General features: G+C 49.6%; 1 protein-coding gene across 4 annotated transcripts in view; it reads right to left on the bottom strand.

Annotated features, from left to right (window-relative positions):
• Positions 1-25332, bottom strand: part of SLC7A7 (solute carrier family 7 member 7) — a 36566-nt gene that overhangs the window by 8288 nt on the left and 2946 nt on the right. For 2 of the 4 annotated variants that reach the window (XM_087891719.1, XM_087891718.1), the window contains exons 3-5: positions 20214-20732; positions 7735-7860; positions 4925-5069 (exon numbers count right to left, since the gene is read on the bottom strand). In XM_087891719.1, the coding sequence (XP_087747845.1) occupies positions 4925-5069; positions 7735-7860; positions 20214-20732 (790 nt within the window). Of the gene's footprint in view, positions 1-4924; positions 5070-7734; positions 7861-20213; positions 20733-22029; positions 22112-22232; positions 22332-25332 lie in introns of those variants that run through there. The other 2 variants (XM_087891720.1, XM_087891721.1) reach the window with 2 other exon arrangements.

Below are 25332 nucleotides of genomic sequence, written 5' to 3'. Positions count from 1 at the left end.
ATTGTATTTATTTGGTGGTGGGTTTTTTTACCGTTTCTTTATTGTTTTTATAAACAAGTCAAGGTGGTGAAGATATCCATTGCTCCTTCCTCCTCCGTTTTCCCCACAATAAGAAGAACAACCCGGTGAGGTAGGCTGGGCTGAGAGGGAATGATTGGTCCAAGAGAGTTGATTTTTATGTCTAAGACAGGACTAGAACTCTCACACTCCTGGTGATTGGCCCAAAGTCATCTGGCTGGCTTTTATGGTCAAGGTGGGACTAGAACTCACCATCTCCTGGTCTAAACTCTAAAGTCACCCATTCAGCTTTCATGCTGAATCTGCTGAATTATTGGCCTAAAGTCACCCAGCTGGCTTTCACGCCCAAGGTGAAACTAGAACTCACACTCTCCTGGTGATCGGCCCAAAGTCACCCAGCTGGTTTCATACCCAAGGGGGAACTAGAGTTCACAATCTCCTGGTGATCGACCCAAAGTCACCCAGCTGGTTTCATACCTAAGATGGAACTAGAACTCACAATCTCCTGGTGATTGGCTCAAAGACACCCAGCTGGCTTCCATGCCTAAGGCCGGACTAGAACTCACACTCTCCTGGTGATTGGCTCAAAGTCACCCATTTAGCTTTCATGCCCAAGGTGGGACTAGAACTCACCATCTCCTGGTCTAAACTCTAAAGTCACCCATTCAACTTTCAGGTTGAATCTGTTGAATGATTGGCCTAAAGTCACCCAGCTGGCTTTCAAGCCCAAGGTGGAACTAGAACTCACCCTCGCCTGATGATCGGCCCAAAGTCACCCAGCTAGTTTCATGCCCAAGGTGGGATTAGAACTCACAGGCTCCTGGTTTTTAGGCCAACACCTACACCAAATCAGCTTTGGCTAAATTTCTTAGCTAAGTTCTCATGTTCCCTTCACGTCTAATTTTCTCCCCTTTCTTTTTAATTTTTAAACTGAAATTTTAAATTTGTTTTAAATTATGGGGTTTTTTAATTGTCTTGGGCTAAATTATTTAATTTGGTTTTAAATTGTTTCTAACTTTTATATTTATGTATTTTATTCTGTGCCTGTTCACCGCCCTGAGTCCTTCGGGAGTAGGGCGGTATATAAATTTAATAAAACAAACAAACAAGCAAACAACAAACAAACACGTCTAGTGGCAATGAGTTCTCCTGGCTTTCCTTTGATTTCATGAAAGGACGGGGAGAAAATCCCAACACCGGGGTTGGGAATTCATTTCTTCCTTCGGTTAAAAACACAAAAAAAATCTCAGCTCAGTGAAAAACTCATGCTTCCTTCCATTTCGTAATCTTCCAAGAGACCTCACCAAGGTTAGGGGTTCAAGGTTGCTCTTTGAAAATCCGCAACCTTTGCAAAGAACAATTATTATTTTTTTGCTTTTTTGCCTCTGGAAAAAATCAATTTTAGCCGAAACTGTACAAACCAGTGGTGAAATCTAAAATTTGTTACGACCGGTTCTGTCGGCGTGGCTTGGTGGGTGGGGGGGGTAATATGACTGGGTGGGCATGGCCATTTTTTTTTTTCCGGCAAAGAGGTTGTTAAAAAATGCTTTTAAAAGGCTCTGACAATCCCAGCTGAGTTGCCTGATCGGCAGAGGTTTTTTAAAAGCCTCTGCCGATCAGGCAACTCAGCTTGGATCGTCCGAGGCATTTAAAAGGAAAAAAAGGATTCTTTTCTTTTAAAAGCCTTTGACGATCCCAGCTGAGCCGCGCGATCATCAGAGGCTTTTTTTTTTTTTTTAACTTTTAAAAGCATTTTTTGGCCAAAGAGGTTGTAGAAAAAATGCTTTTAAAAGTAAAAAAAAAAACCTCTGATGATTGTGCGGTTCAGCTGGGCATGGGGGGTTGGGGGGGGGCAGGGATTTTTGCTACCAATTCTCCGGTTCTCCAAACCGGGAGCATTTCACCCCTGGTACAAACCGTTTAGGTTTCAAAGCGTTCAGCCAACTTGGGAAGAGCTGTGCTGCAATGCCTCGCTTCGGCCAACAGGGGGCACTCGCTCTCCACCTTATTTCCTCCCAAATAAAAAAAAAAAACTCCAGGAATTTGAATTAAGGAAAGAACAAAAGCTGAGTATTTCATAGAATCAAAGGGGGTGGAAGGGACCTCGGAGGTCTTCTAGTCCAACCCCCTGCCCAAGGGGACTTTAGAGAGTCTGGCACTCGCCTGGCGTGCTGGCACCTGTGCGCATCGAACATATAAATAAGTAACAATGCCCCCAATCACAGTTCAATAGAGTGTCCTTGGCTTACGACCGCAACGGAGACCAACATTTCGGTTGCTAAGTGAGACAGGTGATAAGTGTTTTACTACCTTTCTTGGCACCGTTGTTAAACGAATCAGCGCAATTGCTCAGTGAGTCACACCGGTTGTTAAGCGAATCTGGCTTTCCCCAATGACTTCGCTTGTCAGAAGGTCGCGGCCTGTCCTACCTCGCAGGGATGATGTGAGGGAGGACAAGAGAAGGAGGAAACACTGCCTCGTATTTGCCTTGTGTTCCGAGACGGAAGATAAATCAAATCAAGGGTTGGAAACTAATCAAAGAGAGGAGCAACCTGGAATTAAGGAGAAACTTCCTAACAGTGAGGGCCGTTAACCAGTGGAACAGCTCGCCACCGGAAGTTGTGGATGCTCCATCACTGGAGCTTTTTAAGAAGAGACTAGACAGCCACTTATCTGAGATTGTATAGGTTCTCCTGCTTGAGCACGGGACTGGACTAGAAGACCTCCAAAGTCCCTTCCAGATTCTATCCTATCCTATCCTATCTTATCCTATCCTATCCTATATTCTGTCCTGTCCTATCCTATCCTATTTTCTAACCTATCCTATCCTATATTCTGTCCTGTCCTGTCCTGTCCTGTCCTATCCTATCCTATCCTATCCTATCCTATCCTATCCTATCCTATCTTATCCTATATTCTGTCCTGTCCTGTCCTGTCCTGTCCTGTCCTGTCCTGTCCTGTCCTACCCTAGCCTAGCCTAGCCTAGCCTAGCCTAGCCTAGCCTATCCTATCCTATCCTATATTCTGTCCTATCCTATCCTATCCTATCCTATCCTATATTCTGTCCTATCCTATCCTATCCTGTCCTATCCTATCCTATCCTATCCTATCCTATCTTATCCTATATTCTGTTCTGTCCTGTCCTATCCTATCTTATCCTATCCTATTTTCTAACCTATCCTATCCTATCCTATATTCTGTCCTGTCCTATCCTGTCCTGTCCTGTCCTGTCCTGTCCTGTCCTGTCCTGTCCTATCCTATCCTATCCTATATTCTGTCCTGTCCTGTCCTGTCCTGTCCTGTCCTGTCTTATCCTATCCTATCCTATCCTATCCTATCCTATCCTATCCTATCCTATCCTATCCTCTATTCTATTCTACCCTACCCTACCCTACCCTACCCTACCCTACCTACCCTATATTCTATTCTATTCTATTCTATTCTATTCTATTCTATTCTATTCTATTCTATTCTATTCTATTCTATTCTATTCTATTCTATTCTATTCTATTCTATTCTATTTTATGCCAGCCAACATTATTCCCACATTTTTTGACTCCTGCCGTGAATGGGCGGGGGTGGGGGCGGTTTGGACCAGAAGAAGACCTCCGAGGTCCCTTCCAACCCTAGGATTCTATGATTTTATTTTTTTTTAAATCTATATATTTTATGACCCAGAGAAACAACACAGTCTAGTTGGGATGGTTACATGTAAGTACGTGGTGAGAAACACCCAAGGAAGAGAAGGATCCTTCAGTCCAACCAGGGACTCCTGCCAACATTAATCTCCAGCGAGGAATTTATTGACGGGAGAGACAAAGTCTGAAGAACAAGGAAGGGCCAGTTGATCGGGTTCAATTTCCCCCTTTGGGAGGGGAAGCATCGAAATCCTCAGGTTGTTCCAGGCAAACGGGGCGGGGGGAGGGGGGCAAGCCTTCTGGACGTGGGATGGGAACATGCCAATCCCAGTGATCTCAGAGGCCTGGAGTCCAGTGGTGGGATTCAAATAATTTAACGACTGGTTCTCTGCCCTAATGACCGGCTGGGTGGGCGTGGGCGTGGCCATGGTGGGCGTGGCCAGTGGGTGTGACAGGCAGCACTAGGCCTCCTGCATCCCCCATGGGAGCATTGCCCCCCCCTGCACCCCATTTTGGGCCTAGTAGGCCTCCCTGCAGCCTCCTAGAAGTGAAAACAGGCCATGGGGGGGACGCCGTACCCCATTTTGGGCCTTGTAGACCTCCCTGCAGCCTCCTAGGAGTGAAAACAGGCCATGAGGGGGGGCCGTGCGCCCCCGTACCCCATTTTGGGCCTAGTAGGCCTCCCTGCAGCTTCCTAGGAGTGAAAACAGGCCATGAGGGGGGGCCGCGTACCCCCCCGCACCCCATTTTGGACCTAGTAGGCCTCCCTGCAGCCTCCTAGGAGTGAAAACAGGCCACGGGGGACGCTGTACCCCCCCCCACACCATTTTGGGCCTAGTAGGCCTCCCTGCAGCCTCCTAGAAGTGAAAACAGGCCATGGGGGGGGGCGCGTACCCCCCCGCACCCCATTTTGGGCCTAGTAGGCCTCCCTGCAGCCTCCTAGGAGTGAAAACAGGCCACGGGGGACGCCGTACCCCCCGCACCCCATTTTGGGCCTAGTAGGCCTCCCTACAGCCTCCTAGGAGTGAAAACAGGCCACGGGGGGGCGCTGTACCCCCCCATGCCCCGTTTTGGGCCTAGGAGTCCTCCCTGCACTTACCTGGGAGCCAAAATGGAGTATATGGGGATTCCTGGAAGGGGCGGTATGGGGAAGGTGAGGGCCAGCTAGCAATTTAACTGCCGGTTTAACCGAACCACCCCGAACCGGCTGAATCCCACCACTGGCTTGGACCGAGTGAAGACCCGTCCGGCTGTTCGGTGGGACTGACCTTTCTGGGTTCTTGATTTCTTCCGTGACAAAATTTAGGGTGTCCCATCCGGAGTAGGAGAAGAGGGCGGAGTAGAGAGCCAGTGCGATGCTGCCCACATCCCACGCGGAGCCCTCGAAGGCGTCGGTTAAGTTCTCCGAGTGTCCTGCGGGAAAAAAGAGCTGGGATTTGGCCCAAAAGAACATCAAACGCCGGTAATCCTCAACTTACGACCCACAACCGAGCCCCCCCCAAGTTTCCGTTGCTAAGCGAGACACGGGTTAAGGCGAGCTTCACAACCGTTTGGGGATTTTTCTCGCCCCCGGCGGGCTAAGAGGATCGCCAGCGTTCTTCGGGTTAGGAACGCGGTCGTTAAGCGGATCCGGGCTTTCTCCCGTTGACTTTGCTCATCAGGACGGTCGCAAAAGGAGTTCACGTGACTACCACCACCAGCGCTGGGGAAGCTGAGACCGTTGTAAATACAGGCTGGTTGTGAAGCATCTGAATTTTGTTCACCTGACCGTGGAGGAAAGCTGCGACGGTCGTTAAGAGTGGAAATGGTCATGCCCCCTTTTTTTTTTCAGTGCCGTTGTGACATTGAACGGTCGCTGAATGGGACTGTCGTTAAGTCGAGGACTGCCTGTAGAATAATCGGGTTGGAAGGGACCTTGGAGGTCTTCTAGTCCAACCACCTACCCATGGCAGGAGACCCTATACTGTTTCTGACAAATGGCTGCCAATCTTCTTCTTGAAAAGGAAGAGGAGGAGGAGGAGGAGGAGGAGGAGGAGGAGGAGGAGGAGGAGGAGGAGGAGGAGGAGGAGGAGGAGGAGGAGGAACAGGAACAGAATTGGAAGGGATTTTCCTATGGTTTTGTCTCCAGGCCTTTGATCAGAGGTGGTATTCAGCTGGTTCAGACCGGTTCGGGCGTACCGCTAGCAGTGACTGTGGGTGGGACAGCCCACTCACCCGGATGTAATGCTGTCCTATTTATCCACCTGTTGGGAGGCCGGGCGCATGCGCGGAATGCGCATGCACGAACAAAGCACATGCGTGAAAGGCACGTGCATGCACAGCGAGCGTGCGGAAGGCCGGGTGCATGCGCGGAAGGCAGCAAACCAGTAGCCAGAATTTGAGAGACCCATCGCTGCCTTTGATCATCTCAGTTGCTCTTCTCTGAACTTCTTCCAAAGTCTCAACATCTTTTTTGTAGGATGGCGACCAAAATTGGTTGCGGTATTCCAGGTGTGGCCTTACGAGGTTTTTTTTTTTTTTTGAAAAGCGGCACTAATGCTAATGATATTGGTCATCCCCTTGAAAGCCCTGCCCGCATGGGTCCAAGCCAGGGGTGAAATACAGCAGGTTCTAACAGGTTCTGGAGAACCTGTAGCGGAAATTTTGAATAGTTCGGAGAACCGGTAGCGGAAATTGAGTAGTTCAGAGAACCGGGAGTGGAGAGGGAATGGGGATTTTGCAGTATCCTTCCCCTGCCACGCCCACCAAGCCGCACCCACCAAGCCGCACTACGCCCACCAAGCCACGCCCGCAGAACTGGTAGTAAAAAAATTTGGATTTCACCACTGGCCCAAGCTACCTGAGGGATTGCCTCACCCCGATGGGACTGGGCCACCCGACCCATGCTTGCAGAGGGGGGGGGGCTTATCGCAGATCCCATCAGCCAAGGAATTTTGGATGTCGGGGTCCAGGAGAAGGCTTTTTCTGCCATGGCTTTCTGCCCTCTTGATAATATTTACCACCCCAGAGGTGAGATTGGTGCCCACCTCATGATGTTTCCAGATAGCCATAGATCTGGCCTGCCTTTGCTAGATGGCTCAGGGACCAACTCGTTAATATTCAGGGCCACCTCTCCCCCCATGCCTCTGGCTACCCACCCACCCACCCACCCGGCTCTCTTCTTTGCCAACTTATCTCCATTGTTTTATCTCTTCGTGTTTCTTATCTGTTGTGTTTTTGTAACAGGGATTTTAATCTTTTCAATGTTTTTTTCTATGTTGAGTTGCCCAGAATTGTTGGATAGGAGAGAAAGAAAGAAAGAGAGAGAGAGAGAGAGAGAGAGAGAGAGAGAAAGTAAAAAGAAAGAGTATGAAAAAAGAAAGGGAGGGAGAGGGAGAAAGAGAGAAAGAGAGAAAGACAGAGAGGAAAGAAGGAAGGAGAGAGAGAGAGAGAGAAAGGGAGAGAGAGGAAGAGAGAGGAAGAGAGAGAAAGAGAGGAAGGAGGGAGGGAGGGGAAGGGAGGCAGGGAGGGAGGGGAGAGAGAGAAAGAAAGTAAGGAAAGAAGGAAGGAAGGGAAAGAAAGAAAGAGAAAGGAGAGAAAAAAGAAAGAGAGAAAGAGAGAGAGAAAGTAAAAAGAGAGAGAGTATGAAAAAAGGAAGAAAGAGAGGGAGGGAGAGAAAGAGAAAGAGAGAAAGAGAGAGAGGAAAGAAGGAAGGAGAGAGAGAAAGAGAGAGAGAGAGGAAGAAAGAGAGAGAGGGAAAGAGAGGAAGGAAGGAAGGAAGGAAGGAAGGAAGGAAGGAAGGAAGGAAGGAAGGAAGGAAGGAAGGAAGGAAGACGTTCTTGTCTGCGGTGTGTGTGATGGGGCCCCTTTCACACCTGCAGATCCTCTCTTGAAACGGCCAGTCATCAGTGAGAACATTCAAGTGTGTGAATTAGCTCCAAGAGGTCACCAGAATAAGAACGACGATTGGAAAGCGTGGTTTGATCTCGGTTTGAACCTGACCCCTGCCCTCTTATCACCTAGGGTGGAGATACCCCCGGCTTCCCACCCCCCTAGAGGTTAGAGAATGTAGACAGCCCACAGCCAGAGAGTTCAGTACCTTGTCCAATGCGGACGATGCCTGCAATGATCACAACAATGAGGGCTAGCACCTTGGCGTAGGTGGACAGGTCCTGGACTCGGGTTCCCCACTTCACGTAGGCGCAGTTCACAAAAGTCAGGAAGCCTGAAATCAAGAGAAGGAGGCAACAAAGCAGAATTAGATTTAAAAGGGGGAAAGATTTAGGCCAGGCCAGCTTGATGAAATAAGAAAGTCTTGAGCGCGCGACGGAAGGTGCGCAGATCCGGGATCCTCCGTATCTCCGGGGGGAGCTCGTTCCAGATCGAGGCTCGTTCCAGGCTCTCCCCTTAGGGGCCGCCAGTAGACATTGTTTGGCCGACGGCACCCGGAGGAGCCCCTCTCTATGGGAGCGTACTGGCCGGTGGGAGGCTATTGGTGGTAGCAGGCAGTCCCATAGATAACCAGGTCCTAAGCCATGGAGCGCTCTAAAGGTTATAACCAAAACTTTGAAGCGCATCGGGAAGACCACCGGGAGCCAGTGCAGCTCGCGCAGGAGAGGTGTTACATGGGAACGCCACGTCGCTCCCATAACCACCCGCACGGCCGCACTCTGTGCCAGTTGGAGCCTTCGAGTGCACCTCAAGGGGAGCCCCATGTAGAGAGTGTTACAATAGTCCAGACGGGAGGTGACAAGGGCATGAGTGACTGTGCGTAGGGAGTCCCGATCTAGAAAGGGACGCAACTGGCGGATCAGGCGAACCTGATGAAAAATCCTCCTGGTCATGGCCGTCAAGTGCTCTTCTAAAGACCGCCGTGAATCCAGGAGGACGCCCAAGTTGCGAGCCCTCTCCGTGGGGGCCAATGATTCACCCCCAATAGTCAGCGATGGCACCAGCTGACTATATCGGGACGTCGGAAACCACAGCCACTCGGTCTTGGATCTTCTTCCCCCAAAGCAGCTCTTGAATGTGTTTGTTTTGGTCCCATCAAAGATGGAGGGAAGCTACTTGTAGACCTCAAGTCCTGCCCGCAAAATCCTGGACTTTTATCTTGGCTTTCTTCCCGTTTCTGAGTCATTCCGAATTATGAAGCAATCCCTCAGCAAAGACAGGGAGCTGAATCAGTTAACCAGCCAGCTGGGAGGAGTGGGTTGGACTGGGAGAGATAACTGGTAGGCCGGCTTGATAAAACTCAAAGTCTCAGATAAGAGATTTTTTTTTCCCTCTGAAGCACAGCAGTTACTTATCCAGCCTTCCTCAACTACAAGTCCCATCGTCGGCAGCCAACAAAGCCAATGTTGCAGGCCCGATGGTAAACCTTTAGAGAGCAAGGATTGCAGCATTTGGCTTTCTGGTTTCAGATCTAGGGAGGATTTGGAGTTAAGTGGGGAGCGAGTTTTCACCCCCTAAATTTTGTGGCCCATCAGCTACAGGGAGTCCTCGATATACGACCACAATTGAGGCCAAAACGTCTGTTGCTAAGCGAAACAGATGTTAAGTGAGCTTTGGCCCGTTTTACGACCTTTCTTGCGGATGGGGTTAAGGGAATCACTGTGGCGCTTAAGTCAGTCATACGCAGAGCTGGGTTCGGACCAGTTCGGGTGAAATGGTAGCAGAAATCACGGGTTGGTCTATCCACCTTTTTGCCATCATGTGCCAAAAGCGAGGGGGCTGCGGGCGGGAGGGTGCGGGCATGCCTGCCCACACCCATAATTCTATGCGCCCCATCCCCCATGCATGTGCACGCGACCCCCCGCGCTCCCCCTGCTTTTGGCACGTGATGGGACGGTGGGCCCAGCAGGCCCGTTTTTTGCCCTTCCCAGGCTCCTGAGGCTTTCTAGGAAGTTGGCCGTTTCTGGGCTCTGGAAGGCCTCCGGGTGGGTGGGGAAAGCCGTTTTCGTCCTCCCCAGGCTCCTGGAACCTGGGGAGAGAGAGAAACGGGCCTACCCCCCCCACACACAGGCCCTCTGGAAGCAGGAAACAACCTGTTTCCCTACTTCCGGTGGGCCCAGAAGGCCCGAAAATCAGCCGGCCAGTGCGTACATGCACGCCGGAGCCGAGCTCGCGTGCCCTCAGGTATGGCTCTGCGTGCCACCTGTGGCACACGTGCCATAGGTTCGCCATCACAGCTCTATGCTGTCCTCTTTAGGCACATTTTTGAGGCCAGGTGCATATGCGGAAGGCGCATGCGCGAGCAAAACACATGCATGGAAGGCTGGGCGCATGCACGTGCAGTCACATTTTCGGTGCTGGGCGAACCGGTAGGTAAATTATGTGAGTCCCACCTCTGGTCACACGGGTTGCGTGAAGTGAATCTGGCTTCCCCGTTGACTTTGCGTGTCCGGTCGCAAAAAGCAGATCACGCGACCCTGGGACACCGCACCCATCATAAATATGAACCAGGGGTGGGTTGCCCCCGGTTCCGACTGGTTCTATAGAACCGGTAGTAAAACCGGCGGGAGGTTCCGCCCACTGACCCTGACGTCATCGGAAACGATCTGCACGTGCGCAGAAGGCGCATGCGCAGAAGCAAGGCACCTGCGTGAGTGAAGTGAGCACGCGCGAGCGATCCCGTTGCGAACCAGTAGTAAAGGTAAGAAGAATCCACCCCTGATATGAACCCTCTGAATTTTGATCACGTGACCACGGGGATGCTGCAAGGGTCGTGAAGCGGGAACAAGGCTCACAAGTTGCTTTTTTCAATGCCGTTCTACTAACTTCGGTCGCTAAATGAATTGTTGTAAGTCGAGGATTACCAGTATCGTGGCGGGGAGGGGGGGAACCCTCCTTCTTTTCCCCATCTATTCAAGCCTCTGTTCAAGATGTTGATTGTTGCATCCGTTCGTTTTTTTAACTGATTAACAGAGTTGGAAGGGACCTTAGAGGTCATCAAGTCCAGCCCCCACCACCCAAGCAGGAGATTCTACACCATTTCTGACTGATGGCAGTCCAGTCTCTTCTTGAAAGCCTCCAGTGAGGAAGCTCCCACAATTTTGAAGGCAACTTGGTTGATGGTTCTCACTGTCAGAAAATTTCTCATTATTTCCAGGTTGAATCTCTCCTTGATCGGCTTCCATCCATTATTCCTTGTCTGGCATTTGGGTGTTTTGGAAAATAGCTTGATCTCCTCCTCTCTGTGGCAGCCCCTCAAATATTGGGAGACGGCTATCCTGTCTCCCCTGGTCCTTCTCTTCACTAGACTAGCCAGGCCCAGTTCCTGCAACCGTTCATCGTATGTTTGAGCCTCCAGTCCCCTCATCATCCTGGTTGCTCTTCTTTGCACCCTTTCTAGAGTCTCAACATCTTTTTTTTTATAGTGCGGTGACCAAAACAGGATGCAGGATTCCAGGTGGGGTCTTACTAAGGCTTTCTAGAGTGGTGTTAGTACCTCCCTTGATTTTGATTGTATCCTTCTGTTGATGCAACTTAGGATAGCATTGGCTTTTTTGGCTGCTGCCGCACACTCTTATATTTAACTGATTGTCCACTAAGACTCCACGGTCCCTCTCACAGTGACTGCTATTTAATTTAATTTAATTTAATTTAATTTCCAATTTATATACCGCCCTTCTCCCTGAGGACTCAGGGCGGTGTACAGCCAAGATAAAAAAACATAGAATACAAATATTAAAACATTTTAAAATATATATAAATTTTGGCCCGAAAGTTAAGAATCACAGACTAATTAAAAGAATTTAAAAATTTCTTCTTAAGCCAACCCGGCTTGCTGAAAAAGATGGGTTTTCAGGGAACGACGGAAGGCATTGAGGTCTTGGATTCTTCTTATCTCCGGGGGCAACTGATTCCAGAGGGTGGGAGCCCCCCACAGAGAAGGCCCTCCCCCTGGGGGCCACCAGCCTACATTGTTTGGCTGATGGCACCCTGAGGAGGCCCTCTCTGTGGGAGCGCACGGGTCGATGGGAGGTCGTCGGTAGCAGCAGGCGGTCTCGGAGATAGCTAGGCCCTATGCCATGGAGCGCTTTAAAGGTGATAACCAACACCTTGAAGCGCACCCAGAAGACCACCGGGAGCCAGTGCAGCTCGCGCAGGAGCCAGGTTTCACCCAGTCTATATGTGTCCTTTGGGTTTTTCTTGCCTAAGTGTAAGACTTGACTTTTCTCTACATTGGATTTCATTTTGTTAGAGAGGGACCGGTGTTCAAGTCTGTCTTGATCCATCTGGATCTCGAGCCTATTATCTAGGTTCAAGATCCTTGTTGGTTATTCTTACCAGCTTAGTATCATCTGTAAATTTGATAAGTTCCCCGTATGTTCAGTGGTCGGCTTCCAACAGGGAAACTTACCTTCCCTACCGGTTCAGAAGTGCACACGCCACGCACGCGTGTGCAATTTTGGACCCTCTGTGCATATGCAAAGTCTTCTGTACATGCGCAGAGGGTAAAAAACAGGTTACTTCCTGGTTAAAACCAGGAAGTAATGATGTCCAGGCGGGTGGGCGGAGCCTCGCGCTGCCGCCACTACCGGTTCTCCGAACCACCTGCCGCCACTACTGATTCGCCCGAACCGGTGCGAACCGGTAGCATTTCACTCCTGGTTTCCAATGTTCTTATCACCGGTTCGCCGCACTCACAACCTCACTTCGCACACGCGCCATCCACACATGCGTCCAGCCTTCCGTGCATATGGTTTACTCGCACGCACGCCTTCCGCGCATACGCCTAGCCTCAAAAATGTGGCTAAATAGGACGGCATTACATCCAGGCTGGTAGGCCGCTACCAGTTCGCCGGAACAGATACAAACCGGCTGAATACCACCTCTGCTTCTGCTCTTTTGTCTAAGTCCCAATCTGGTGTCCAGAATCCCCAATCCGAGACACCTGGATGCCAGATAACCATTGCCAGTGAGCGCCGAGAAGTTAAATCCAGACGGAAGACGCCAGAATCTTCCTGGATATCACCCAAAAGTTCAAAGACGAGGAACAGAAATTAACTTGTTTATCCAGATCTTATTGCTTCTTTTTTTTTTTTTTTATGTTCTGCTCTTCTAACCTTGATCTTTATCCCAGGAAACGAGCTGTTGTGTCTCAGGAGGTTCTGGGAGATTTGGCTTGGAGCCAGATGGCCAAACCCACCTATTCCCACCCACCCTCCAGGACAAGAAGAGAGTGTGTTGAGCCAAGGACCACCTTCCAAGCTATACTTCCAAGTTCAAGACACCAACATTCTAACTGCAGAAATGGGATTTGGGCGATTCGGGGTGCTTTTCTTTTTTTTTATAAACATGGCAATAAATTCCTCTTTGTTATATAGGTCCTTGGAAAGGGCCTGAATCTGAGCAAGGCACAGATACGAGGACTTGTTTCCCAGCGGCACCAGCTATCCTTCGGTGGGAGATGGCACAGGGTGTCCTGCCAAGTTTTCTAATCACACCCGTCGGTTCGGTGCCAGCCTGTCGTGCTACTGATCGAAAGGAGTATTTGTAGCTCTGGGTTGTAACTGGGAGGTCCTTGGTGCTCTCTGAGCTTTGGTGGTTTTCTTGCAGACGTTTCATGACCCGACTGGGTAACATCATCGGTGCTATGGTAGACGTGGGTGGGGTTTGTGGAGAGGACAGGAGGAGGAGGAGGAGGAGGACTGTGGGGTCCTTGGTGCTCTCTGATCTTTGGTGGTTTCCTTGCAGACATTTCATGACTCAACTAGGTAACATCCTCAATGCTAGAAGAGGAGGAGGACTGTGTGCTTCTTGATGCTCCCTGAGCTTAGTGGTTTTCTTGTAGACATTTCATTACCCAACTCGGTAACATCATCAACACTGGAAGGGAGTGGGGTTTGCTCTCTGTTTATATACTACATATATCAAGGTTCATCATCAAGGGGCCATCAAGAAACTCTCACCAACACTGCCAAGGCAAGCTGTCTGTATATAAACAGAGAGCAAACCCCGCTCCCTTCCAGCGCTGATGACGTTTCCTAATTGGGTCACGAAACGTCTGCAGGAAACCAACCCAGCTCAGAGAGCACCAATGGTCTCATGCTTGGTAACACCCAGCCACATACTCCAACCTCAATTGCATGTTGTGTGGGGTGGCCGCTCGGACCCGACAGATGGTCTCTGACCACGAACAGAGGGCCTCCGGCCTCCAAGGAAGCCAGTGTTCGTCTTCAACTTGGACCGAAGACCTAAAGTGGGTGGGCCGCCTTGAGTCAAGAGGTTTGTTCAGCGGTGAATTCCTAGACAAGCTTTATCATGGCTCCAGAGGTCAGTATGGAGGACGCGGTCAAAACATGAGCTCGGGGTTGTCTGAGGTGACGAGAAAGAGATCTTTAGTTCCATCTCTTGCAGCGTGCGGGAAGCCTCCTGAGCTCAGCCTCCAGTTTTGGTAGCTCCGAAACGAGATTAAAGGGATCGGTTTGCTTTTTCAGAGCTAAGGTCAGGGACAAGGGCGGCTTTAGAAGAGACAGCCAGAGACGTTTCTGCTGTGGTTGGCCTCCGCTCTGGCCTTCACCCCACGCTAACTCGCTAACTGCCATCCCAACCCCGGCTCCGAACATCCGTCCTTTCCGATTGATCAATCCGAATAGAGCTGGAAGGGACCTTGGAGGTCTTCTAGTCTGACCCCCTGCTCGAGCAGGAGACCCTCGACCACAGGGGGCTCAAACCAGGGGTGAAATCCAGCAGGTTCTAACAGGTTCTGGAGAACCGGTAGTAGAAATTTTGAGTAGTTCGGAGAACCGGTAGCGGAAATTTTGAGTAGTTCGGAGAACTGGTAAATACCACCTCTGGCTGGCCCCACAATGGGGTGGGAATGGGGATTTTGCAATATCCTTCCCCTGCCACGGCCACCAAGCCACGCCCACAGAACCTGCAGGGAAAAATTTTGAATTTCACTCCTGGGTCAAACTCGATTTCATCGAGGGCCGCATCAGGGTTGTGTGTTTGACCTCAGGGGGGGGCGGGCTGGGCGTGGCCAGCTTGACGTCACTTGTGTCGGGGGGGCGCATGTGGCCCGAGCGCTCTGCCAGCAAAAACGGGGTCCCAAGCTCCGTTTTCGGCTGCGACGGCCTCCTGCAACCCTTTGCCAGTGAAAATGGAGCTCAAGAGTGCCGCACGTGGCCCTTTCGAGCTCCATTTTTGCTGGCAGAGGCATCGCAGGCCAGTCCTTTGCCATTTCCAGGGTGCCCCCTCCCGCGGGTCAGATCTAAACGCCCTGTGGGCAGGATCCAGCCCCCGGGTCTTGAGTTTGACACCCCTGCTTTACCATTCCAGACAAGCGGCCGTCCAGTCTCTTCTTAAAAACTTCCAGTGATGGAGCACTCACAACTTCTGGTGGCAAGCTGTTCCACTGGTTAATTGTCTTCACTGTTAAGAAGTGTTTCCTTAATTCCAGGTTGTTTTTCTCCTTGATACAAGTGAGGGTTTTATTGAGCTTTTTTTTTTTTTTTTTTTTGGCTGGATGGCTTTAGAAGAGACAGACATTTCTGCCGGTTGGCCTCCATTCTATCCTTCACCCCACGCTCACTTTGATGCCATCTCAGCTCCCAGCATCCACCCTTCCCCTTCCTCCCACCCCGAGCCTAGGTTTTTTTCTGTCTAATCCATCAGCCCACGCTGCCCGGCACATTCCTGTGTTGCAACCGAGTGGTTTTCGGGGGAGCCTGACGCTGCACTTCTCGCCGGCTGCTTCAGACAAGCACATGCCAATTCAGCAGGCTGCCTGGCCCTCGACTAAGGAAGACTGGCTTCCCGAAAACAAGCCCGGAATTAACCCACTGGTTAAAGAGAGAAGAGGAGCACGAGTAGCAGAAAAAGAGCTGTGAGATCACCAGACCTTGAGTCACGATGGAAAGTGGGCCTCTCGGGGCGGGGAAGCCCTGTTTGCAAAAGACTGTAGAGATTCGCAAGTCGTCCAGGTCACAGTTGTCCCAAAGGTGCCTAACTGCAGGTCACAACTACCGATTCGCCCGAACCGGTACAAACCGGCTGAATCCCAACCCTGTCCCTGCCCAAGCAGGAGAGCTTATACAATTCCAGACAAATAGTTGTCCAGTCTCTTCTTTAAAAGTCATCCAGTGTTGGAGAATTTTTTCAGGAGGCAACTGGACTTTCTGGGGTTTTTTTCCTTCTGAAGACGTTTCGCTTCTCATCCAAGAAGCTTCTTCAGCTCTGGTTGGATGGAGAGAGGGATGGAAGGATTGATACTCTTTGCAGACAGCTGGTCGTTTGCATCCTTTTAGAGCCATGATGGCAAACCTATGGCACGCGTGTCAGAGGTGGAACGCAGAACCCTCTCTGTACAGCGCACACGCCATCGCCTGCTGCTTTTCTGGTTTCCAGCACGCACATGCGTGCCGGCCAGCTGGTCTTCGCAGGTGCTGGAGCGCCGGAAAATGGCCAAAAAGAACAGGCTGTTTTCCGGACTGTTTTAAGGCTGTTTTTTGGGCTGTTTCCCGGCTGTTTTTCAGGCCATTTTCACAGCCGTTTTTGGGCCGCTTTCCGAAAAACAGCCCGAAAACAGCTTGAAAAATGGCCTGAAAACAGTCCGAAAAACGGCCAAAAAATAAGCATGCGCGCACCAGACAGCTGTTCTTCGGTTTTCCGGTGCTCTGGGATGTGCGAAGACCAACTGGCTGGCGTGCATGCATGTGTTGGAAGCCCAAAGACCAGCTGGCCAGCGCACGCACATACACGCACATGTACACACATGCACGCACGCATGTTTGGGCACTCAGTGCCAAAAAGGTCCACCATCACTGTTTTCGAGGGTCACTGAAGCATTTGGCAGTTTTTCTGTGTCCTCAGGGTCACCCGAGTAGTGCAAATGGTTTCTGTAGTCTGCCAATTTTTTTTTCCGAAAATCCATTCCTACTCCCACTCCATTCGAAGGGTGTTCATCCCAAATTGCGTAGCTAAACGTCTGTAGAGATTCTCAAGTCATCCAGCTCACGGTGGTCCCAAAGGTGTTTGTTTTCCAGGAGACAACTGGACTTCCTTGTTTTTTTCTCTTTTGAAGACGTTTCTCTTCTCATCCAAGAAGCTTCTTCGGCTCCTAGACTCTCTAAGTCTCTTTTTCAAAAACCTCCAGCGATGAAGCACTCACAACTTCTGGTGGCAAGCTGTTCCACTGGTTAATTGTCCTCACTGTTAAGAAGTTTCTCCTTAATTCCAGGTTGCTTTTTTCCTTGATGAGTATTCCATCCGTTGTTTCTTGTCTTGACCTCTGGGGCTTTGGAAAATAAATTGTCCCCCTCTTCTTCTTTGTCGCAGCCCCTCAAATATTGGAAGACGGCTATCATGTCACCCTCTAGTCCTTCTTTTCTCTAGACTGGCCATACCCAATGCTTTGAAAAGCCTCTCTGATGATCAGGCAACTCAGCTGGGATCCTCAGAGACTTTTCAAAGCATTTTTTTTTACCACCTCTTCGGCCAAGAGGTTGCAGAAAAAAAATGCTTTGAAAAGCCTCCGACGATCCCAGGTGAGCCGCGTGATCATCAGAGGCTTTTATTTATTTATTTATTTAAAAGCATTTTTTCGTCGGAAGAGGTTGTAGAAAAAAATGCTTTTAAAAGTAAAAAAAAAAAAAAAAAGCCTCTGATGATCGTGCGGCTCAGCTGGGCATGGTGGGAGGGGCGCAGGGATTTTTGCTACCGGTTGTCTGAACCACCCGCAGCCATCACTACCGGATCGGGTGATCCGGTCCAAACTGGGAGCATTTCACCCCTGCTTTTGGGGGTTCAGGCACGCACGCTTGCATTCACGCATGTGTGCATGCGCTTTGGGCACTCGCCACCAAAAAGGCTAACCATCACTGATATAGGGCACTGATATCGGAACTGGGCCACACACTAACTGGTTGGGTGGAACCATTCCTTTTCTCACTAGGGGTGACATGATCGCCGTGTTCCAATATCTGAGGGGCTGCCCCAAAGAAGAAGGGGTCAAGCTATTCTCCAAAGCACCTGAGGGGCAGGACAAGAAGCAATGGATGGAAACTAATCAAGGAGAGAAGCAACTTAGAACTAAGGAGAAATCTCCTCATAGTGAGAACAATTCATCAGTGGAACGACTTGCCCCCAGAATTCAAAATACTGGAAGTTTTTGAAAAGGCAGTTCTCATGTCTAGTTCAATGAAAAGAATTTAGGGGCGGCATGAAGACGTTTTTATTTCAGCAAGCCGGCCTGGCCTGAATAGGTTTTAGGGGTTAGTTTTTAATTGTATTGCTAGGGGTTTTAAATTGGGGCAGCCGTTTAATTTATTTTATTTTTAATTATTTTAACTTTTATATTGTATGGCATTTTAATTCTCGGCTGTTCACCGCCCTGAGTCCCTTCGGGGAGAAGGGCGGGATATAAATTTAAAAAATAAATAAATAAAATAAATAAATAAATAAATAAATAAATAAATAAATAAATAAATAAATAAATGATAGCAGTCTTCCAATATTTGAGGAGCTGCCACAAAGAAGAGGGGGTCAAGCTATTCTCCAGAGCACCTGGAGAAGGCAGGACAAAGAAGCAACGGGTGGAAACTAATCAAGGAGAGAACCAGCCTAGAACTAAGGAGAAACCTCCTCACAGGGAGGACTATTAACCCATGGAACTGCTTGCCACCAGAAGTTGTGGGTGCTCCCAACACTGGAGAGAAGAGACTGAACAACCACTTGTCTGAAATGGTACAGGGTTTCCTGCCTGAGCAGGAGGTTTGGTCCAGAAGACCTGCAAGATCACTTCCAACTCTGTTATTCAAGAAATCCAAAGCAGCCGCTTCTCCGGCGCTTGAAATTTTGTCAGAAATTTGTCAGATTTGAACCATTCCAGGTCCAGGCCCGATCAAAGAAAGGAGGAGAAATGCCTTATCGCAGACGCCTGACTCATAGGCCCCACCAGGAGAATGGGATCAAGATAAGGGGGAAAACATGAGAAAAACTTCATATTATAAAGAGGCGAGGCAACGACGATTCTGTTCCCACCACGTCAAATTCAAAGGTAACATGGTTTTGAGATGCGACTCTGGGAGGCTCCGGTTTCAAACAGAAGCCAGAGTGTGTCTTTGGGCAAAAGTTGGCATCTGAACAATTTCAGGATACGACGTCTCAACGAAAAGGAGTTGCAGAGAAAGAGAAGGAAGGTCAGGGCAAGATAAGAGTAGAGAGAAAAGATTAGATACCAGAGGGCAATCTGCCCTTCGCCCTGCCTGAAATCAAGCTTTGGCAGAGTTGAGAATCTATCCGGATCCCTCCCTAGCAAGGAGATGTCCGGCCTCCACGTTTGGGAAGCTCAGAGACTTTCTCGAGAAGGTCCCTCAAGGGCTGCGGAAGTCCGAACCGTTGGAACAGGGGTGAAATCCACTTACTTTCGCTACCGGTTTGCAAATGTGAGCATGCATACCTCTTCCACGCATGCGCAAGGGTAAAAAATGGGACATGATGACGTTCCCGGCTGTATCGGTTCGCCCGAACCGGATAGAACCGGCTGAATTTCACCACTGCGTTGGAAGATATGTTTGAAATGGAGGCAGTGGCCTGGGTAGAAATTTTAGAAACTAGGCAGTGGAAGAGGGTAGAGGTAGGAGGAATACCTAGATTGGGCATCCAAGAAATAGACGGAGACGGAGATTTAAGAGAGGAATTTGGGAGGCAAGTCAAAAAAAAAAAAGAAGCATAACAATTAAAGTATTGAAGCGGGCAAGAGATGATGGAGAGATGATTTTCTTGTTTATTGTTCTGATTTCCTTTTTCCTCTCTTAAAGCATAGCAATTAAAATATGAAGCGGGCAAGAGATGATGGATGGATGATTCCTCTGTTTTGTTGTTATTCTGAGTTGCTTTTCCCTCTCTCTCTCTCTCTCTCTCTTCCTTTTTTTTTCCCCCCTTAGGCAGGTGACATGATTAGAAGTTCAACAAGAAAGAAAGAAAAAGTTTCTTAAAAAAGGGGGACATGATTAAAAACTAGAATAAGGGATAGAAATTAATGTATACATTTTTATTTTATAAAATGAAAGTAATAATGAGAAAATGTGGAATAATTGAATAATGATAGACTGCAACCTAATATAGATGTGTACTGTTATTAGAAATACCCTGTTTCCCTGAAAATAAGACCCAACTCGAAAATAAGTCCTAGCATGATTTTTCAGGATGCTCATAATATAAGCCCTACCCCCAAAATAAACCCCAGTTAAGACTGTCAGCCAGATGGATGCATTTAGTATCGTATTTCCCCCAAAATAAGACCTAACCAGAAAATAAGCCCTAATGCATCTTTTGGAGCAAAAAATTAATATAAGACCCGGTCTTATTTTCGGGGAAACACGGTACATAAATTGATTGAATGTAATAATTATGTTTAATCTGATCAGTTTCATTTGTGTTGGAATGTATGGCGCCCAGGTGCCACACTGTTCACACACTGATTTGACATTTTTATAAAAAATAAAAAACGTAAAAAAAAAAAAAGTCCAAACCGTCGCTAGAGGAGAGCAGGACATCTCCCTCTCCCCGTGACCTAAACTCACCCACCCACCCCATCGCCAACAACCCCCCCCCCCGAGGGACACTCACAGATGCACATGGCAGCCAGGAGACGTCCGGCTAGGTACGGCGCCTCGCAGGACGGGAAGAACGGCTGTACCAAGTAGTTGGCGAAAGTGATGGCGATGATGGCTTGGCTGGTGGGCTCGATGATGAGAAGGGAGGTCCACAGACGGATGAAGGCCGGCAGCTGGCCGAAGGCCTCCAAGATGTAGGCGTAGCTGGCCCCCGATTTTTTGATGGTGGTACCCAGCTCGGCGTAGCAGAGGGCCCCGAAGACGGAGAAGAGACCCCCCACGGCCCAGATGACAAGGGATAATCCGTAAGACGCGCTGTAAGCCAAGACCCCCTTGGGCGAGACGAAGATGCCCGAGCCGATCATATTGCCCACAATCAAACAAACGCCGTTGAGCAACGAGATCTCCTTCTTCAGTTGCATGGCCTCTTCGGAGGACGAGCCAGAAGATGGTAATTTGCCATTAGATGCCGTCTTGGCAGGGGGGTCCTCTTGAGTGTCCGCCACCACATACTGGCCGGACCTAGTCATGGCTGGTCAAAGGAGAGAAGAGCTCAGTTAGTGCCATGGCTTCCCTGCATCCCAAAAAGTGTGTGTGTTTGGAGAAGTGAGTCAGACAATACAGTAGTGGCCAAAATTGTGGAAACCTTTGGGGAAAAGTGTATTTTCTAAAACTAGCTAATAACACCACTTTTTTGGGGAGTAGTATCATAATATTATATATATGGAAAGATAATTTAATCAAGAATATAACGCAGTAACGTTTATGAAGGATTGGCTATTAGAATAGCTGTAGGGTATTCTACACGTAGGGAAAAAAACGAGATATATAAAAATAATCACCATAGGAAAAAAAACGAGGTATACAAAAATGATCCCCATGTCACTTAATCCTTCGTTGGGTAACCTTTAGCGTGAATTACAGCCTCACTACATCTTCCCGTGGAGTGAACCAAGTCTTTTAGTTCTGCAGCTGTTCTCATGTGAAAACCAAGATGGAATGATGGCTTCTATTAACTGGGTTTTTATTGCTGGGTTTCGCTTCTGACTAACAAGTTTCTTGAGTCAGCTCCATCGATTTTCAATTGGGTTAAGGTCTGGGCTATTCCCAGGCCATTCCATCAGTGGAATAGGTTTATCTTGAAACTCTCTCTCTCTCAAAAAAAAAAAAGTGGTGTGATTAGCCATCAAACCTCAAAAATACACTTTTCCCAAAAGGTTTCCACAAGTTTATCTCACCCTGCAAACCCGCTGCAGAGCTGTTTAGTAATCTGCAGGGAAGCAGGAGTGCCCTAGGAAGAGAAGTGAACCATCAAGTGGGTATTTCCATGGTTTGAGAAGAAGAGTACAGAATCACATGAGTTGGAAGCAGTGGTGGGAGTCAAATAATTGAACAACCCGTTGTCTGCCCTAATGATTTCTTCCAACAGCCAGTTCACCAAACTGCTCAGAAAGTTAACAACCGGTTCGGTGCGAACTGGCTGAATCCCACCACTGGGTTGGAAGGGACCTTGGAGGTCTTCCAGCCCAACCCCCTGCTCAAGCAGGAGACCCAAGACCATTTCAGACAAGTTTCTGTCCGCTGTCTTTCTTAAAAATCCCCAGTGATGAAGCCCCCGGGCCAGCAAGCTGGACCAGAAGGAAGACAACTCTAGCGAATGGAGCACAAGCGATGGCAAGAAAGGCAACATTTGGGTTTCTGATTGAATGGGGCCAGAGGTCCTAGCGATGGCTGGAAGCCAGGAGTCGAACCCCTTCCAGCAGGGCAGAGAAAGGGACAAGGATGAAGAAGGAGAAGCCGTCTAAAGAGATGAACTGAGTAGGACTCACCAGTTCTGGGCTTGGCTTTCCCCCTGTTGAACTGCCCGCCTGTCCTCACACCAAGCTTAAGGATAAAGAATCAGAAGCTGTCAGGACAGCACTTTTAACTTGAGGAACTAGGCAGGGTGGCTGGGGGGAGGAGTAAGGAAGGGGGGGTGAGCCATCGAGTCCAAGGTCCGTCTGGTGCCAGGTGGGGGCAGGGGGGAGCCTACCTCATCCTTTGGATGATAAAAGGCTGCCAGCTCCTGCACATTTTCTCACAGCCGTGCCCAAGAAGAGTAGCGGCGGCTTCCTGAAGGACAGCGTTGTGCGTTTTCCACCCTCCCAATTCTTATTTCCTGAGTCTGCTTTCTCCATCCACACTCGTGTGTGTGTGTGTGTGTGTGTGTATATATATATTTGTTTTCTGAGGTTTTCGCGGGTGTTTGTATGTAGGTCTTTGGTTATTCGGGTTTTCTCCCGCGTAAAATTGGAGGTGTCTTGGCGAGACACCTCCAATTTTACGTGGGAGAAAACCCGAATAACCAAAGACCTACATATATATATATATATATATATATATATATATGTATATGTATATGTATATGTATATGTATATGTATATGTATATGTATATGTATATATACACACACATACATACACACACACACACACACGAGGTGTCCGGGTTGCCCCCAGCTCGAGAGGAAAGGGGGATTTTTCTGCAAATCCTAAGATTTGGGCTCCCTATGGGCTTAATCTTATTAGGATCCACTTAAGAGCAGCTAGGTACTAGGTAACTAGTGCTAGCTAAGTAACTAGGGACGTGGTGGCTCAGTAGTTAAGACGCTGAGCTTGTCGAGCAAAAGGTCGGCAGTTCAGCAGTTCAAATCCCTAGTGCCAGCTCACCCCGTTACTTGTCCCAGCTTCTGCCAACCTAGCAGTTCGAAAGCACGTCAAAAAAAAAATAAAAATGCAAGTAGAAAAAAAACAAAGACAATATCTGCATTTATGGGGTGACTAGGAGCCTCTATAGGGACGAGATGGCTCAGTGGCTAAGACGCTGAGCTCGTCGATCAAAAAGTCGGCAGTTCAGCGGTTCGAATCCCTAGTGCCGCGTAACGGGGTGACCTCCCGTGAATTGTCCCAGCTTCTGCCAACCTAGCAGTTCGAAAGCACGTAAAAAAACGCAAGTAGAAAAATAGGGACCAGCTTCAATGGGAAGGTAACAGTGTTCCATGCGCCTTTGGCGTTAAGCAGGGGTGGGTTCTAAATTTTTTTACTACCGGTTCTGTGGGCGTGGCTTATTTTGTGGGTGTCGCTTGGAGGTCATGTGACTAGGTGGGCGTGGCTAGCTGGTCAGAATCATTTCTGGAAGGTCCTCGCACTTACGACCAGTCCTCGCATTTACGACCCGACTCATTTGTTTGCTTTTAACACTGATCAGCTGTAGGACGGCCCTTTGAAGCCCCGCGGCAAGAGTTTAAACAGTTTTTTTTCCCCTCTAGTCATCAGCTGGGACTCAGGAGGCAGCAATAGATTGGGGGTGGGACCAAATAAAAGGTAAGAATAACGTGGGGGGTGGAGGGGTGGGAGGGCGGGGGGGGGGAGAACCGGTTCGGTGACGTCATATCGTCACCGCTACCGGCTCGACCGAACCGGACCGAACGGGGAGGAACCCACCACTGATTCTCCTGCTTGAGCAGAGGGCTGGACTGGAAGACCTCCAAGGTCCCTTCGAGCTCTATTCTGATTGATCATTTAAAAAGTGCAAGAAGGACCAGGGGGGACATGATAGCAGCATTCCAGTATTTGAGGGGCTGCCACGAAGAAGACGGGGGGGACACATTATTCTCCAAAGCACCAAGAGGGCAGAACAAGAAACAATGATTGGAAATTAATCGGAGAGAGAAGCATCCTGGGACTAAAACCTCTCTGGAGGTTTTTTTAAGAAGCGACTGGACAGTGACTTGTCTGAAATGGTATAGGTCAGCAATGACTAACCTTTTTGCCATCGCGTGCCAAAAGTGGGAGGACTACGGGGGGGGTCGCACATGCGCTTGCCCACACCCATAATTCTATGCACCTCACCCCCGCGCATGTGGGTGCAACCCTTCCACACTTCCCCCGCTTTTGGCACGCGATGGCATGGGTGGGCCCAGTAGGCCCATTTTTCGCCCGCTCTAGGCTCCAGAGCCTTTCTAGGAGCCTGGGGAGGGCAAAAACAGCCTTCCCCATCCCCCCCCCCCGGGGCCAGAAATGGCCTGTTTGCTGACTTCCAGTGGGCCCAGAAGGCCCGAAAGCTGAGCTCGTGTGCCCACCAATATGGCTCCGTGTGCCACCTGTGGCACGCGTGCCATAGGTTCGCCATCACGGGTATAGGTTCTCCTGCTTGAGCAGGGGGCTGGACTAGAAGACCTCCAAGGTCCCTTCCATCTCTGTTCTATTCTATATTCTAAAGCTCTTGAAGGCAACGGATGGAAATCAATCAAGGAAAGGAGCAACTTGGAATTTCCTGACCATGAGAACAATTCACCAGTGGAACGGCTGGCCTCCAGAAGTTGTGCTTGTTCCAACCCTGGAGAGTTGTTGTTTTTTTTTTAAAGATGAGTTTGGACAACCATTGGTCTGAAATGGTATAGGGCAGTGAGGCTAACCATTCTGTCATCGCGTGCCAAAAGCAGGGGGAGTGAGGGGGGTTGCACACGCATGTGCCCACACCCATAATTCTATTCACACACACCCCACCCACGTGTGCACGACCTCCCTGCGTTCCCCCAGCTTTTGGCACACGAGGGCCCGGTGGGCCCGGTAGGCCCATTTTTCGCTCTCCCCAGGCTCCAGAGCCTTTCTAGGAGCCTGGGGAGGGTGAAAACAGCCTTCTCCACTCCCCCGGAGGCCCTTTGAAGGCCAAAAACAGTCCATTTCCCGACTTCCGGCGGGACCGGAAGGCCCGTTTTTCACTCTCCCCAGGCTCCAGAGCCTTTCTAGGAGCCTGGGGAGGGCGTAAACCGCCTTCCCCACCCCACCGGAGGTCCTCCGGAGACCAGAAACGGCCCATTTCCCGACTTCCGGTGGGACCGGAAGATCCATTTTTCACCCTCCCCAGGCTCCAGAGGCTTTCTAGGAGCCTGGGGAGGGTGTAAACTGCCTTCCCCACCCACCCCCAGAGGCCCTCCGGAGGCTAGAAACAGCCTATTTCCCGACTTCCGGTGGGACCGGAAGGGCCAAAAATCAGCTGGCTGGCGCGCTTGCACACTGGAGCTGAGCTAGGGCAACACTTGCATGCCCACCGATATGGCTCCACGTGCCACCTGTGGCACACGTGCCATA

This window comes from Pantherophis guttatus, chromosome 4 (assembly GCF_059756535.1).
Source record: "Pantherophis guttatus breed Tessera chromosome 4, ASM5975653v1, whole genome shotgun sequence".
NCBI classification, from domain to species: domain Eukaryota; kingdom Metazoa; phylum Chordata; class Lepidosauria; order Squamata; family Colubridae; genus Pantherophis; species Pantherophis guttatus.
This window is presented reverse-complemented; position numbering and strand designations above follow the sequence as displayed.